The sequence below is a fragment of the Herpailurus yagouaroundi genome, unplaced genomic scaffold (genome assembly GCF_014898765.1).
Source record: "Herpailurus yagouaroundi ecotype Mexico unplaced genomic scaffold, PumYag 199, whole genome shotgun sequence".
Lineage (NCBI taxonomy): Eukaryota > Metazoa > Chordata > Mammalia > Carnivora > Felidae > Herpailurus > Herpailurus yagouaroundi.
In genome coordinates, this window is record NW_024412430.1 from 16,270,181 (window position 1) to 16,287,279 (window position 17,099).

Below are 17,099 nucleotides of genomic sequence, written 5' to 3' on the forward strand. Positions count from 1 at the left end.
GGGATGAATGAGCTGACGGGTGACCTAAGCAAAGGTCTGGCTTGGGACCCACAGGGAATCCAAGGATCTGAGAGCCCAGAGGTCTGAACGTCTTCTCTAAAGGTAGGTGTGCCCTACAATCTGTAACTTCTCTGGAACCTCAGTTCTCCACCTGCCAGGATTAAGAAAAGACAGAGAGGCCGAGACCGGTGTGAGGCATGAGAGTCCTGTCGTAACTGAGCCAGCATTAAGCCCAACGTGTCCTCTCCAGGAAAGGACACTTGCCGTTGCCTGATCTCACGGTAATAGGGAAGGCAGTGCTGCTTTTATAGGCTACGTGGGTGATTTTCAATCCAAAGGACTTAAATTAAATGTCAGAGGTGATAAAGCACTTTCTGCTTCAAACCCCGTACTCTGTCCTTGGTCGGCTGCTAACAGTCACCGTGTTCCAGGAACACTGGTTTGAGTTACTAAAAGAATCTGTGTAGCCCCTTAAAAGCATAAGCCTTTAAGCCTAAAATAGGGAATGTGCTGTCAGGATTGGCCTCGGTCCAGTTCCACCAGGAGTCAAGAAAATAGGCCAGCACTGCAAGCCTAAGAATTTTTATCAGGTTCAGGAATGGATGCACTTCACTGCCGTGACCTTGGGAGCTGCCACATCATAAGGTACATGCCACCAAGGGATGCATTAACTCAGTGACTCTCAACATAAGGTTCAGGGACCTCCCCAGGGCTCACCAACAACTTCCAGGAGATCTGCAAAGTCAAAACCATTCTAATAATACTAAGATACGAGTTATCTTTCTCTCATTCTCGCACGAGGGAATTTTCCAGAAGCTACATGATGTGTCATGACATCACCACTCTACGTGGCTAATGGAACGTGTGCTTGTAAAATTCCCGTATATTACAAATTTCTCAGTTTCAATTTCTAATGTGCTAACTATTAAGAGGTATCATCCACTTAAACAAAAGCTCTTTGGGGACCTCAATAGTATTTAAGAATACTTAATTCAAAACCCCTTAATGCAAAAGGGTCCTGGGGCACCTGGGCGGCTCAGTCCGTTAAGCGTCCAACTTCAGCTCATGATCTCACGTCTCCTGGGTTCAAGCTTCCCGTCGGGCTCTGTGTTGACGGCTCGGAGCCTGGAGCCTGCTTCGGATTCTGGGTCTCCCTCTCTCTCCACCTCTACCCCCGCTCATGTTCTGTCTCAATCTCTCTCTCAAAAATAAGTACACATAAAAAAAATTTTTTTAAAGAATGCAGAAGGGTCCTGACAGTTGCACGTGAGACTCCCTGCCTTAACCTAACTGCTTCAGGTCAAGCTGGCGCTCCTCTTTGCTGACCTGGCCTCTTGTAAAGCAAAGCTTTGATCTCCACCAATCCCCTCCCACACCCCCGGCTCTTTCCCACCTCGAGAAATGGTGAGCCTCCTCTGTTAGCTATGTGGGGTGCCTTTGAGGGTGTCCCACCAGGACAAGCTGGCCCCTCTTCCGGCCCAGCCACCTCGTGACGGTGCTACTCGGAGCATTCTCCTTCGACAGCGAGGGGGACCAGGAAGGGGACAGCTCTCCCTGGCCTCTGCTCCGTGGGAACGCCTTCCCTGCAAGCTCCACAGCTGGACGGCACTTGACAATTAGGCCAAAGAGTTTCCCCCAAAAAACGTGGGATGCTTCAGAATGAAAGATTTAGGGAGCACCTGGGTGGCTCGGTCAGTTGAGCATCTGACTCTTGGTTTCGGCTCAGGTCACGATTTCATGGTTCGTGGGTCCGAGCCCCACGTCGGGTTCTGTGCTGACAGTGCTGAACCTGCTTGGGATTCTCTCTCTCTCTCTCTCTACCCATCCATCCCCCCCAACTCGTGCTGTCTCTCTCAAAATAAATAAACATAAAAAAAAAAAGAATTAAGGAAGATTCAGAAGGAGGATGGGGAATCTGTAGGAGTAACCCAGTAATTCCACTGGGGAATCTGTAGGAATAACAAGAAACTCCAGTACCTCTTCTCCCTGGAAAAGGTAAGTTTGAAAACTTAGGTTTTGTCCTAGACTTCCGGGGCTGAAGCTCTGAAATATTGTCACCAAAAGGCTTCGCACTGTCCACCTGAAAGAAAGGAAAGAAATAAGATTTGAACCCACCATAGCTCATGTTACCCTCTCCTCATTACCTGTAGTGCCTTTCTCCCATTCAATTGCGGGCCACGCAAGTAAGAAGGGAAGGCTGGGCAGGGGGTGCCTGGGTGGCGCAGTCGGTTAAGCGTCCGACTTTGGCTCAGGTCACGATCTCGCGGTCCGTGAGTTCGAGCCCTGCGTCGGGGTCTGGGCTGACAGCTCGGAGCCTGGAGCCTGTTTCAGATTCTGTGTCTCCCTCTTTCTCTGACCCTTCCCTGCTCGCACTCTGTCTCTCCCTCTCTCTCAAAAATAAACACACATTAAAATTTTTTTTTAAATAATTTTAAAAAAAGAAGAAAAGGTTGGGAACAAATTGAATCATATCTCCATGTATGTTAAATGTTATCCCAACAAAGGAAGCTGTGTGTCCTTACCTTCGCTGAGGCTTAAACAGGAAGGTATGAGCTAACTCTTAGCATAAAGTTGGACACAAATTATATTCCAACCACAGGTTCAGGATCAAGCCCAGAAACGAGTAAGTGAAGTTTATTTCTAAATCTTTCAAAACAGCACAGTTTCATGTTCCTAAACAGGACGCAGTGCTGGCCTAGGTAGGGTCCTCCCTGAAATCAGGGGATTATCACAAGGTGACATTTCAGCCTTCCCCATTCCCTTCCAATCTGAGTGCCTGTATCCTTAAAAAAAAAAAAAAAAAAAAAAAAGAATAGTGGCAGCTGCGTTATTTTAATTAAGGTGACCTTATTATCCTGACTGGGCAACATAATCTGTAAACAGGTCCAAACACTTGAAATAGGGAACTAACTACTTCAGAATACTTATGGCATAGAGTCGCTGGATTTTTTTTTTATCTTGTTTATTTCTGCCATTTTTTTTTAATTTCAAGAAGGCAGGTTATAATGTTACTCTTCATTCTACTTTCAGAATTTTATTGATTAGAATTTACTGTCTTCACGACATTAAGTCCTCTAAATTTTAATGCTTCTGCTTAAAGAAACGTCACATGCCATCAAGAAATCTGGCTCCATGAGAGTTACTACGTATAAAGCATTTAGAAAAGAGCTTGGTACATAGCAGAGGCTGTACAAGAATTTGTTAAATAAAATAAACACCAAGCAGGTTTTATTCCCTATGAAATCTATCAAGATTTTAAGATTATGTAGCCCAAAGGGACTCGACTACAGTTGTATTTCACAAAAATGAAATGCAATGAAGCAGAGCGTCCAATAAACTCAGTTCAACAATATTTAAAGATTGGTCGCTAGGTTTTTACCATTTTACCCAGGTTACCATGAGGTAACCCCAGCTGCTCTATGGTCTCTGGCCAAATAACATCTCTGTTAAACCTATAAACCCACTCTGCACACAGTCACCTCAATCAATAGCACGGGGCTGACCATGCTTCGTATCTTTTTTTTTTTTTTTTTTTTTTTGAGAGAGAGAGAGAGCACACTCGAGCAGGGGAGTGGGGCAGAGGGGGAGAGAGAGACAGAGAGAATCCCAAGCAGGCTTGACATAAGGCTCAATCCCACATCCCTGGGATCATGACGTGAGCCAAAATCAAGATTCAGAAGCTCAACCAACTGAGCCACCCAGGTGCCCTTTCTTATATCTCATGCACAAACATCACCACCAGTGACTTCTTTAAGCCAAGTTATCAATTTGACAGTAATATCCACAGTTAACTACTGGGAGTTATAAGGACTCCTGGAGAATAAATCATTAACTAGAATGTGGAATAAAGAATATGAACTAATATAGGAAATGCTTTTAATGTAATATTAACCATATATATTGAGAAACCAATCTATATATACAGTATAATTATAAGTTTGTGGAAAAAATAAAGCCTTATGAATATTTAAAAAGTGAAAGAAAATCCATTAAAGAAAATGTTTATTTAGATTACATTGGTGAGCCTATAGGTAATCTTTTTTCAATTTCTCTATATTTTCCATTACTTAAAAAAAAATTTTTTTTTTAATGTTTATTTTTGAGAGAAAGAATCCAAAGCAGGCTACAAGCTCCGAGCTGTCAGCACAGAGCCCGATGCGGGGCTCGAACCCATGAATCATGAGATCATGACCTGAGCCGAAGTCAGATACTCAACCAACTGAGCCACCCAGGCGCCCCTCTGTTATTTTTATAGTAGTCAAAAAAAACGTAAGGAGGCGATGTGGGCTGCTGCGATTAAACTTCCCCGTTACTTCCTGAGGGCTAAACCTAAGGAAGCTTTAATTAAGGGCCTTGAGTATGGCACGTCATTGCTTCTAACTCAGACATAGTTTTTCCTGCTCTTTAAAGTAAAAACAACCTAATTTTAAAAACTCAAGCCGTTTTCTTTAAAACTGATGAAGCTTCAGTTTGCGATGGGGACAGAGCACATGTCAGCCTTCGTTATGCATCTCCCACCCCTGTCAGTTGGCTGATTCTTCTGGATAATGGCAGGTTGTCACATGCAGACATCACCTTCTATTAATAATTTCCAAAAATTAAAAATAGGGATGACTGACATTCAGTGAGCAAGTCCTGTGCACGAGACAGCTTCGTATGGCTTTCCTGACAATGACTCCAGGAAGTGAACATCATTTAATCATAGTTACTATTCAGCTTGAATTCCCTCTTTATTTTAATATTGCCCATTCGTCTTCATGGCCTGACCTTCCCGTATTCCGGCCTCATTCGCACCGTCACCCTTCCAAACTCTGAAAAATAATTTTAGGCTCACGTGTCTAACTACAAATGGAGGTTTGCTTTCCCCGGAGATTCTGAAATTATTTCCAAAGCTCGGTGGAGTGGGCTGGTCCTGAACGAAGCACCTGGGGGAGCAGGGCGAAGGGGCCCAGGATTGCGTGCTTTCGACCTTACTGTCCTTTGGCCTCATCCTCACGTTATTTAAGGGGGATCTGGGCCCATCTGATGTAGATAAAGGCCTTCTTGACTTCTCTCTTTCTTCCTGAAACCAAGAAGAAACGTTTTCGAAAATGAAAATGGAGAAAAAAGAAAGTTCAATCAGAATATATCCGTATTTAATCGAACTCTGTAGAAGAGTGAACACCTCAGATTTGCAAACCATGAACTTAGAAAGGGTGTTCTCTCTACTTAGCTTTTCTTCAGTTCAGCTTAACATCACTAGTATTTATAACTCGCTAGGGTAATATCTTTCCACCAGTAACAGCGACATTTATTTGTATTAGGAGAAAGTTGGGGGGCACCTGAGTGGCTCAGTCGGCTGAGCGTTTGACTGTAGATTTTGGCTCCGGTCATGATCTTGCGGTTTGTGGGTTCGAGCCCTGAAGTCGGGCTCTGTGCCAACAGCACGGAGCCTGCTTGGGACGCTCTCTCTCTCTGCGCTGCCCTGCCCCCCACTCTCAAAATAAATAAATAAATAAACAACTTCTTTAAAAAAGAAGATGGATGATTGACAGAGACAGAGACAAAGAGAGAGAAATGGAACCTGGCACACACCCCACCCCGGCAATTTCACGTCAAGGAATTCGTTATAAGGAAATAACTGCGGCAATGTGTATAGTTACAAACATTCTCATGACCGTTCCAAACCTGGGAGGTCAGCTATACTGGTGAGTAAGCAATTTCCTCTCTGCTGGGAACCCCCCTTGCTCCAACGCTCAGCTCAGCCGGGCGATGCTGGGGCAAACCGGCCGCTTGTCGAGCCGCTCGGGCAGGCCCCACCGCTGGAGGGCGCTGGGGAGCGGCTGCAAGCCGGGAAGGGAGGCCAGGCCCGGCTCCCAGGGCTGCCATCTACGGCTGTCAATGCCACCCCAGCAACCACTCTTCACCTTCCGAGTGACAGAGGTACCGGGCTTATAGTGTTCCTCCCATAACCGCAGAGCTAGCCTCCTGTGCCCCACTCACACCTTCCAGCACCAGCTGGCCAGAGGGCCCCGCTCAGAACTCTGGGACTTGCCCCACAGGACCCTTCCTCCAAGCTCCCGGGTCACCAGCGGTGAGCGGTGTCAGTGCCGTGTCCCTTTTACCTTAAGTCCTTCAACCCGTTTGGCTTTACTTTAAAACATTAAATCTTTTGGGGCGGCTGGGTGTGTCAGTGGGTGGAGCGTCTGACTCTCGATGTCAGCTCTGATCTTGATCTCACGGTTCAGTAGTTCAAGCCCCAGGTTGGGCCCTTTGCTGAAAGCGTGGAGCCTGCTTGGGATTCTCTCTCTCCCTCTGCCCCTCCCCCACCCACACAGGCGCATGTGCTCTCTCTCGTGTGCTCTCTCTCTCAAAATATAAATAAACTTCAAAAAAATAAAAGATTAAATCTGTTTACTAAAATAACATGTGCGGTCTGTTTTCCTGACTGAACTCTGACTACTGTATCAGTGAAGTGCCCAACAACAGGAAAATGACCAAATTATGGTGCTTCCATATGGTGGACTGCAATGAAGCCGTGAAAATCTGCCTGGTGTTAAGAATACTTAAGGACGTGAGAAACATGCCCAGGGTATGTTAGGTGAAGAGGGAAAGGTGCAAAGTGATATGCAATCTTTTAACGTTAAAATTATGTGGGTGTGGGTGTGGGTATGTGTATACAGAAGAACAGGCTCAAAAAAAATGAGTCATGCTCATCTCTAGATAATAAGAATGACAGGCAATTTTTATTTTGTCCTTTTTGCTTATCTGTATTTTCTAATTTTCTAAAATGAATACTTTTGCCATAAGAAAAAACAATAAATCTGTTACTTTAAAAAGTTAACACTTGGGGCCCCTGGGTGGCTCAGTTGGTTAAGCGGCCGACTTTGGCTCAGGTCATGACCTCGTGGTCTGTGAGTTCAAGCCCCGAGTCAGGCTCTGGGCTGACACCTCAGAGCCTGGAGCCTGCTTCGGATTCTGTGTCTCCCTCTCTCTGCCCTTCCCCTGCTCGTGCTCTGTCTCTCTCTCTCTCTCTCAAAAATAAACATTAAAAAAATTAAAAAAATAAAAAGTTAACACTTAAAGGAAGACCTATATTAGGAGATGAAAGCAAGATTAATATGATGGAGTGGAAAAGAAAGATAAACTGAAAAATCACCATGCACCCATATCAGCCTGGAAAAAATAGCAGGTAAGTAAGGAAATACTGGGGCGCCTGGGTGGCTCAGTTGGTAAAGTATCTGACTCTTGATTTCGGCTCAGGCCATGATCTCATGGTTCGTGAGTTCCAGCCCCGCATGGGGCTTTGCGCTGACAGCACAGAGCTGACTTGGGATTCTCTCTCTCTCCCTTTCTGCCCCCTCCCTCTTTCAAACTAAACAAATGCTTTATTTTATTTTATTTTATTTTATTTATTTAATTTTTTTTTTCAACGTTTATTTATTTTTGGGACAGAGAGAGACAGAGCATGAACGGGGGAGGGGCAGAGAGAGAGGGAGACACAGAATCGGAAACAGGCTCCAGGCTCCGAGCCATCAGCCCAGAGCCCGACGCGGGGCTCGAACTCACGGACGGCGAGATTGTGACCTGGCTGAAGTCGGACGCTTAACAGACTGCGCCACCCAGGCGCCCCAAATGCTTTTTTTTTTAAATAAGGAAAACCTAAAAAGCAGCTGATGCCTTCCTTAAATTAATCATTGGCCTCCCATGATATGAGTTATGATGCCCACAGGATTGATGGATTTGCACAGATTAGTGACCCTTTTCATTCAGTACCCCCTTAACCCACAGCCTACATTTTCAAGGATTTTCCGGGACACCAGGCAAGATCTGGGACGACAAGCAAAGCACCTGAAGAAGCTTTACCAACGACGTTCACCCAGGCTCCATATTGTTCTAGAAAGGATTTTAACGGTTCAAATTATAAGCCACAAGGTAAAAGAAACACCACAAGTACTCAGGATGACGGGAAATCAGGGCTGAACAAGAACGCCCGAGACCCTTCCCGATCACCAGAGACGGCCCCAAATACAACTCGGAGCAGCAGCCTCAGCCAAGAGGGAAGGAACCCTCATATTCGCAAGCTCAAGAGCAAAAGCCATGAAACAACAGCAAATAAGCTAACCAGCCTACTTCTGTCAAACTTGTGACTTTGGCTTTTGTATCGCTTTTCTGTCCGCTCCACCACAGACCAGAAGGAACCCATGTCAGACGCAGTCTAATGGGGCAGGCTGAACAGTCCGAATACAGAAACTCAAACCCAGCCAGGAGTCTCCAGGTTTCTACTCATCCAGTTGCATCTAAACTTGGCAACTGAGTTTGAGCTGAGAACATTCTGTGGAGAAAATTCCTGACAGATCTACCACTGGCTTCTTGACTCTACTTACAAGAAACCTGTTTCTATGCAGGAACACGCGTTCTCTGATGGCTGTCCGTGTGGAAAACTCTATTTTGGGAGCAATGCCCTAAAAATGAAATAGCATAAAGGAAGCAAATAAATTACTGGAAACAGATTCTTCGCCCATCCCATTCTAACTTGAAAGCCTGTAAGAACCTAATTACCCTTTTGTAGGTGTGGTTGGCATAACCCACACGTATCGCCTAAAATATATACATATGGGGCACCTGGGTGGCTCAGTTGGCTAAACATATGATCTCAGCTCAGGTCATGATCTCACGGTCCGTGAGTTCGAGCCCTGTGCCGGGCTCTGTGCTGACAGCCCAGAGCCTGGAGCCTCTTCGGATTCTGTGTCTCCCTCTCTCTCTGCCCCTCCCCCTGCTCGCACTCTGTCTCTGTCTCTCTCAAAAATAAATAAACATTTAAAAATTAAAACACTGAACCAAAGAATTGAGTGAGATTATCTAGGATTATCTGGGATAGATAGAGGTTCTCCTTCCTTGCCTATTTGCTTTGAAAAACGTGCTTCGTACCTTATACCAAATATTTATGCTCATTAGATCTATTTCCAAACTCCCCAATTCGTGTCATTGACACTTTTCTGGGGATCGGTGCCATACGGAATAATACACAGACACACACACACTCAGTAATAACAAGGAACAAAGTGCTGGTGCACACAATCACATGGGTGACTGTCCAAGGCATTTTTCTAAGTGAAAGGAGCCAATCTCAAAAGGGTGCAGACCATATAATTCCCTTTACGTGACCTTCTGAAAAAGACAGAACTACAGTGATGGAGAGCAGACCAGTGGTGAGGGGTAAGGGAGAGGTTGCACCTATAAAGGGATAAAGGGAGGAGATTTGGGGGTTGATGGGAGAGCTCCACATCCTGATCACGGTGGTGGTTTCACAAATCTATACATGTGTTAACATTCGTGTAACCGTGTATCAGAAAAATCAATTTACCGCACGGTCATTTAAAAAATACAATTATCTGGGCACCTGGCTGGCTCAGCCAATGGAGCGTGCGACTTTTGACGTTGGGGTTGCGAGTTTGAGCCCCATGTCGGGTGTAGGGATTACTTAAAAATAAACGCTTTTAATTGGTAAATAAATAAAATAAAAATACCATTATCTTTCTAAAAAAGACTGAGGCTTTAGAGAGACAGAAAGCAGTTTTCCCAAGGTCCCGTGGCTTCTAGATGGCAAAACGAGAACAGAACTGGATCTGATCGAGTCACAGGATCTCCGACTGACCTCATGGACTCACCTGCAGCCATCGCTCCCTTCCCCCCTCCCCTGCCCAGCAGGACCCTCTGCTCTTCCCTCCCCCAGACACCATCACCTGGCCAGGTGTTCCTTGTCCGGGGTGTGCCTTCCCTTTCTTCATCTCCTGTCCAAGCCCCAGTGGCCTCTCAAAGCCCGCCCTCCCCCTCACTCCTCCAGGCTGTGAAAGCTCATTCTCATTATAGGACGAAGTAAGAAGGACCTGCATCAGCTGAAGCCCCAGGGGGAGAGGATACCGACAAGTACTGTATCTTTACAGTGAGGGACTTTCACGCGATCTCATTTAACCCTCCCACCACCTGGGTAGGACACAGTCCTATCCCCATTTTATCCAACGAGCTTGGAGAGGTTAAGTCTGTCCACTGTGACGCAGCTGGGGATTGGTGGAGCCAGGAGTCAGCTTGTTTCCTGGGCATTTATTCACTCCTATGCACGTTCATTTTTGTGCGTTCATCTTGTCCACAGAACATGTCCTTATAGGCACAGCCTAGATCCTCAGCTCCTTTTTTTCTTTTTTCTTTTTTTTGCCTCTAGAATGTGGTATGCCCATACAAGCGGTAGGCTTGGGCCAGAGACTCAAGATTTCTGGGCTTACAAACACATGAGCCCAATTGCTGCCAAGTTAGAAAATCCGGGGGGGGGGGGGGGCGGGGAAGGGTGGGGGTGGGGGGTGGAGACATCTGGCAAACAGCATACAATGACGTGACCTGCTCAGCCTCACCTCCAGCTATGAGACTGCCCACCGGAGAGGAGACTGGGGGAAGCTCCAAGGTCCACAGCGCTGATGGTTAGAATCATGAGACCTCGTGTGTGCCAGACCTCAGGTCCCCCATGGCCCAGCCGTCTGAGCCTGAACACGTCCCCACGTGGGCCACAGACTCGTGCAGTTTTTCATGGCCTCACAAGGAGGCAGCATCATCATTTGAATGACAATTTAATAAACCACAACAGGTCACGTTTACCGTGAACCTAACTATATGCCAGATAGCATGCTAAACGCTGTACATATATCCAACCCTCGCAATAACCCTATAGGGGAAGTACTATTATCAGTCCATTTTACAGCTGGGAACCTAAGGTAAACAGAGAGAAAGCAATTTACCCAAAGTCACAGTAATGAGTGACATAGCCGGGACTGGACCCAGACAGTCCGAGTCCACACTTTGCACGTGTGGCTGCCTAGCAGGACTTCAAACCACTGTTACACTTTGCCTAGAGAGGAGGAGGGAGGTGCCCTACCAGCAAGGAATCCACACCCCGTAACACATTCCTGTTCGCCTCATATAACCTCGACGCCTGACAGTGACTGACAGATAATAAGGAAGAACGTATTTTCTTGTTCACAGGAGCACTGATTTTAGTGTAAAAGTTTAGAGCTGAAATTTACAGGGTCTGTCTTGTCCAATTTCCTTAGCAACAGGATGAGGGCAATGATGGTTAGGTCAAGAAATGGATTTAACAGTACGACTTTTCTAGAATCATGGCCCTAAAGAAAAAATGAAATTATTAACTAAAAGTTAACAATGAAGAAATAATAATATTCCTTCTGCTTACTTTACAGTCTTCACCTAACAAGAAAACAAATTATATTAAAAAAAAAATTCTTGGGGCGCCTGGGTGGCGCAGTCGATTAAGCGTCCGACTTCAGCCAGGTCACGATCTCGCGGTCTATGAGTTCGAGCCCCGCGTCGGGCTCTGGGCTGATGGCTCAGAGCCTGGAGCCTGTTTCCGATTCTGTGTCTCCCTCTCTCTCTGCCCCTCGCCCGTTCATGCTCTGTCTCTCTCTGTCCCCAAAATAAATAAATGTTGAAAAAAAAAATTTTTTTTTTAAAAATTCTTGGGGCACCTGGGTGGCTCAGTCAGTTAAGTGTCTGACTCTTTAATTTCAGCTCAGGTCATGATCTCCCAGTTTATGACTTTGAGCCCCGAATTGGGCTCTGCGCTCTCTACTTGGGATTCTCTCTCTCCCTCTTCCACTGCCCCTCTCCCCCTCAAAAATAATTAAATTAAAAAAAAAATTCTTAACCTTAGCAGGAAAAGGGGGGAGAAACAGCGGTTAAGGTATCAAGTGAAATAAAACGAAATACAGAAATACAAAGGAAAAGTCACATTTTCGTGAAGGAAATAAGTCTACTTCTTAATGAATTAACAACTTAGAGAAAACAAGTGAATGATTTGCCTGACCCACACATGTACACACTCAAGTTCTATGATATGAATGTAGAGAAAGTGGACAATGGGCTGAAATAAACACGAGAGAATTAGCGTCTCACAGTGACCAAGATTCCAGACTTTGAAGTCTGACAGACAAGCATGCCCCATCATTCATCAGCCCTGTGTCTTCAAGCCCATTCTTTTTTTTTTTTTTCAATATTTTAAAAGTTTATTCATTTTGAGAGAGACATAGACAGCGTGAGTGTGGGGGGGTGGGGCAGAGAGACAGAGAGAATCCCAAGTAGGCTGTGTACCGTCAGCACAGAGCCTGATGTGGGGCTCGATCTCATGAAACTGTGAGATCTGGACCTGAGCCAAAACCGAGAGTCAGACACTTAACTGACTGAGCACCCAGGTGCCTCTCTTTGAGCACCTTCTTAAACTCCCTGTGCCACCTTACCCATCAGTAAAATGAGTAAAAAACTGATAGCCACCTTCCAGGGTCAAGGAGGACTGCACGAGATAACCTGTAAGAAACTCAGCCCAGTACCTGGCATCTAGCGAGCGGGCACTGAATGTCTGCTACCATTAAAACTGTGGCAGCTGGTTTTATGTTGCTTTATAGAACATTTGAGAGAAATTGAGCTCTGCTATCTTTTTACAAATTGTTTAAAACATAGTTTCATTAACTTCACTGACACTTTACCTCTAATGCCTGTCGATCTTTCCCTGCGGTTTTAAAGCCCTTTCTCTGCATTTACAAAAAACTATAAACACAACTTCCTATATGTTCTTCTTCCTATTTATGCCCATAAAGTTAAACAGAGACAACACTTGAGAAAACATAAGACGTGTGTTTCTCGTCTCAATACTCAGCTGGATACCAGCTCAGTGTTTGTGGATGGCTTTTCTGTGATAGAAAACTCAGGCAAACCGAAGTTAATATAAGGAATATCCTTCACGTGATTCTCGCCAGTTTTGATCCTTTTAGCTCCTGAAGAGAAATATGCCAATAACTCCATATGATAAAGGCAAACATTCTCATGAGTACGATGGATATAGGTGATATACAAAGAGTATCTCGGAGGCGGAAAAAAATGGCGTCAGTGATATTCACCAAACCCTCAAAGATTATGGAGGGTTTAGAGTTATGGACATTAGCAATTCTGAGGAGGACAACTTTTGATGAAAGTTTGCCATTTGAAGTATTAGAACTAGAAGTTCTGTCGTCATAAACATCACAGAAGTAAGGGTCCTGCATGTTGTATATTCTACACAGTACTCTCAACAAAATGGGAGGCAATGACATTTTATTAAGTGATAGTAACAGAGATTCATGGGCAAGTAACAGAAAAGTTGAGTATTAAATATGCTTTTTATAATTCATAAAGGTGCGACCCTTACAAGAGAGGCCATCCAGGCAACAGAAATGTTGAGAAAACCATCCAAGTTGCTGTGAGGTTAGAAACTATCACAGATATCATCAAAATGAATATTTTGAATTTGGGTTCAGGCAATGCCCCCAAAACAGACTGTCATCTGAATCACTGCTGTGTCTTTCAAGATCCTTCAATAATATCACTGTGAACCTCTGTCTCTTTCCCTTCCGTTAAGTGGAGACTGTGATAGCTGCCTTGGATGACATGAGAACTCTGAGGAAAATAATGTATCTTATGAAGAACCGAAAGCTCAAAATAAATGAGAGGTGGCATTATTACTATTACGACCGTATTTTGCTTTCATTATTACTACTAAAACAATAGTTACAATTAAATAAACTGGTACAGGGGCACCTGGGTGGCTGAGTCAGTTAAGCATCCGACTTCGGCCCAGGTCGTGATCTCATCGTCTGTGAGTTCGAGCCCCGTGTTGGGCCCTGTGCTGACAGCTCGGAGCCTGGAGCCTGCTTCGGATTCTGTGTCTCCCTCTCTCTCTGCCCCTCGCCTGCTTGCACTGTCTCTCTAACGCTCTCAAAAATAAATAAAACATTTAATAAAAAACAAACCAGTATCAAATCTTTCAGTTAGTCTGCATTCAGAGAAGGTGGAAAAAGCATCCTTATAAGTATGTGACAGTGTGACGATGGCAGTGATTTACCTGGCTAGGTAAGATCCCCACCTCTCAGACCAGTATAATTGGTATTTTGAATGGGGCATCTAAACGGGGCTGCTAGACAGAACAAGGGAACTAACTCAGATGGAAGTGATCTGCCCAAGAGCATCCCCTATCGGAAATAAAATGTCCAGGTCGCAAGAATCTCTCCCAGCAGAAGTCCAGCGGGGCATGAATCACTTACTGGAAAACCTGCAAATGTCTTCATGAGCACCTGCCTGTACATGCCAGGGAGCGAAGGTGTCAGCTTGGGCTCAGGGAAAAGAAAATCTCGTGTGTTTTCTTCATAGCAGGCCAACTCTTCCCATGCTAGAATGCAAGGAGAAAAACCGTAAGTAGATTTACGTTCTGAAAATGATCTACTTCTTGAGTTTAACAGAATAAAAGCTCAGACAGGTGATGGCAGAGAAGGCACTCAGATAAAAGTAGACATTTTGGGGCGCCTGGGTGGCTCATTTGGTTAAGCATCAGACTTCAGCTCAGGTCATGATCTCATGATTTGTGAGTTCAAGCCCCGCATTAGGCTCTGTGCTGACAGCTCGGAGCCTGGACTCTGCTTCAGATTCTATGTCTCCCTCTCTCTGCCCCTCCCTTGCTCACACTCGGAGTGAGCTCAAAATAATAATAAATAATATTTATTTATTATAATAAAAATGTTTATTTATATTTATATAAAAATATGTATTTATTATAATAAAATAATAAATAATAAATAAATGCTCAAAAATAATAAACATTAAAAAAATAAACATTTTGATTAAAGCACCTCTTATTTAAGAGGCAGAGTAGAAGACACTTCTACTGGATCTTATCTCATGGATAAAATTTAAAAGTCTTCCGAACTCACAACAGAGAGAGACAAAAATATCTAAAGGATTACTCCACAAGACAGAACAAAGAGAAAAATCTCTTTTCATCCATCTGTCTGTCCATCCATCCATGCCACCACCCATCCTTTCCTTCCACATGTTTTCCAAGGACACACTTTGGGCCAGGTCCTAGGGACAGAACAGGAACAAAGCAGACAGCGCCCTGTTCACACAAAGCTTACAGCATAGACTGGGACTCGACGTGTCCTCTGATGCAGAGACACCAGTATCCTGATGGCCCCCAGAACAGCCGAGGCTGTGGTTCTTAGCACGGTTGGTACCAGCCTCAGGGACACTTCCAAAATTTGTGGGGACATGTCATGGGCAGGAGCCAAGGTGCCAGGGTCAAGACATTGCAACACTCAAGACACTCCTGCACAACATTCTAACATCATAACCGACATTCTTTTAGGCGAGAAGCTAATTCTTCCCTTATAATTAGCAAAGCATGGAACCTCACGGCTACATGTAAACACAAAGCACTATCTCTGCATGGTTTTATTTTTTTTTAATGTTTTTATTTATTTTTGAGACAGAGAGAGACAGAGCATGAACGGGGGAGGGTCAGAGAAAGAGGGGATACAGAATCTGAAGCAGGCTCCAGGCTCTGAGCTGTCAACACAGAGCCCAACGCGGGGCTTGAACTCACAGACCGTGAGATCATGACCTGAGCCGAAGTCGGAAGCTCAACCGACTGAGCCACCCAGGCACCCCACTCTGCATGGTTTTAAAATACACTGAATTTTCGGGAATGCAGGTACCATGTGAATTAAGGGGCCGTCGTACTTGACTGTGTTTGGGTCTTTATTGAGCCCCTACAGGCAGTTTGAAAACCATGCCACATCTAAATACTTCTTTGTGCCCACCATTTATGTATTGATATGCTATCGTTTTATTTTAAACGATTTTCCTTTTATTTCTCCATTTGCAGTGATTGGCTTCAGTTGGTTATATTAACCATCAATATTATTTCAGTCTGACGAAAGGGATGTTCCCAAACACTCATTACCAACAGATCTGGGGGCTACGAGGACCGAGAATCACTGAGCGAAGGACGGAGAAGCTGCCGTCTGAACGCTCCTCGTCTACACAGCAGGTGCGACACAAGAGGTTCAGACTAAGAGTGGCCTCTGTATGGCACACTGCCACAGAAGAGACTATGGTCAACCAGGTAGCTTTACTGTTTGGTGACTACCATTCTGTTTGTGAGAAGAAGTCTGACGAGGGTGGATTTCTGGCACATCGATGGCAGAAAACACCTGACATTATCACGTATAATGGACCAATTTCTTCCTACTTATTCTTTAATACGGATGTTCGGGGGGCGCCTGGGGGGCTCAGTCAGTTAAGTGTCTGACTTCAGCTCAGGTCATGATCTCACAGTCCGTGAGTTCGAGCCCCCCGTCGGGATCTGTGCTGATGGCTTGGAGCCTGGAGCCTGTTTCAGATTCTGTGTCTCCCTCTCTCTCTGCTCCTCCCCTGCTCATCTCTCTCTCTCTCTCTTTCAAAAATATATAAAACATTTTTTAAAAATTAAAATAAATAAATAAATATGAATGTTTGGGTTCTAATAAGGATCCATGTGCAAAAAGAACGCATTCTATGGTTTTCGTCATCAGATCATGTGTCCCCACCCTTCTCTCAGACGTGCTCCGGCCACAACGGATTGAAGATGTATCTCTCCCTCCTCCACCGCTGCGTCCTTCCTCTGCCGGTGCTGTTCCTTCCAAAATGTCCTTTCTTCCTTCCCATCCTGTTGAGATCTCCTTCATCCTTCAAGCTTCACGTCCAATGTCTCCTCATGTCTCCAAAGTAACAGGTCCAAAACAACACCCTTGATATTTTTTTCCCACATATAAGCTATCCCCTATTCTCCCTTCAGAGAGAAGGGAGCATGTGCTGGGGCCAAAAGTCCAGGCTTTATCCTTGACTCCACTCCTTCGCCCCTCACGTTAACCCGCTAGCCAGTCCTGTGGACTCCGTCTCCGAAATAAACCTGCAATCTGTCTCCTCTCTCCATCTTGACGGTCACTACCCCGGTCCCCGCCACACCACCTCCCTCCCGGACCACTGCCACGGCCTCCACACTGCTCTCTCTGCTTCCATTCTTGCTGCACTCACACCTGTCCTCCACACACCGCGATGTTATAAACACGTCAGACTGGGCCTTTCCTCTCCTGAGAACCTCCCAGCGGGCTTCCCATCACTCGCTAATAAAGCCTGAGCATCTTGCTCTGGACTTCAAGACTCCACATAATCAGGCCTCTAACTGCCTCTCCTGCCTCATGTTACCACTC

The 17,099-nt window shown here is 45.2% G+C and overlaps 1 protein-coding gene across 6 annotated transcripts in view; it reads right to left on the minus strand.

Annotated features, from left to right (window-relative positions):
• Window positions 1–17,099, minus strand: part of SPATA6L (spermatogenesis associated 6 like) — a 49,228-nt gene that overhangs the window by 12,129 nt on the left and 20,000 nt on the right. For 4 of the 6 annotated variants that reach the window (XM_040449465.1, XM_040449467.1, XM_040449469.1 and 1 more), the window contains 4 exons: window positions 14,118–14,242; window positions 8,367–8,444; window positions 4,835–5,062; window positions 1,978–2,080 (listed from right to left, as the gene is read on the minus strand). In XM_040449465.1, the coding sequence (XP_040305399.1) occupies window positions 1,978–2,080; window positions 4,835–5,062; window positions 8,367–8,444; window positions 14,118–14,242 (534 nt within the window). The remainder of the gene's footprint in view (window positions 1–1,977; window positions 2,081–4,834; window positions 5,063–8,366; window positions 8,445–14,117; window positions 14,243–17,099) is intronic. The other 2 variants (XM_040449471.1, XM_040449470.1) reach the window with 2 other exon arrangements.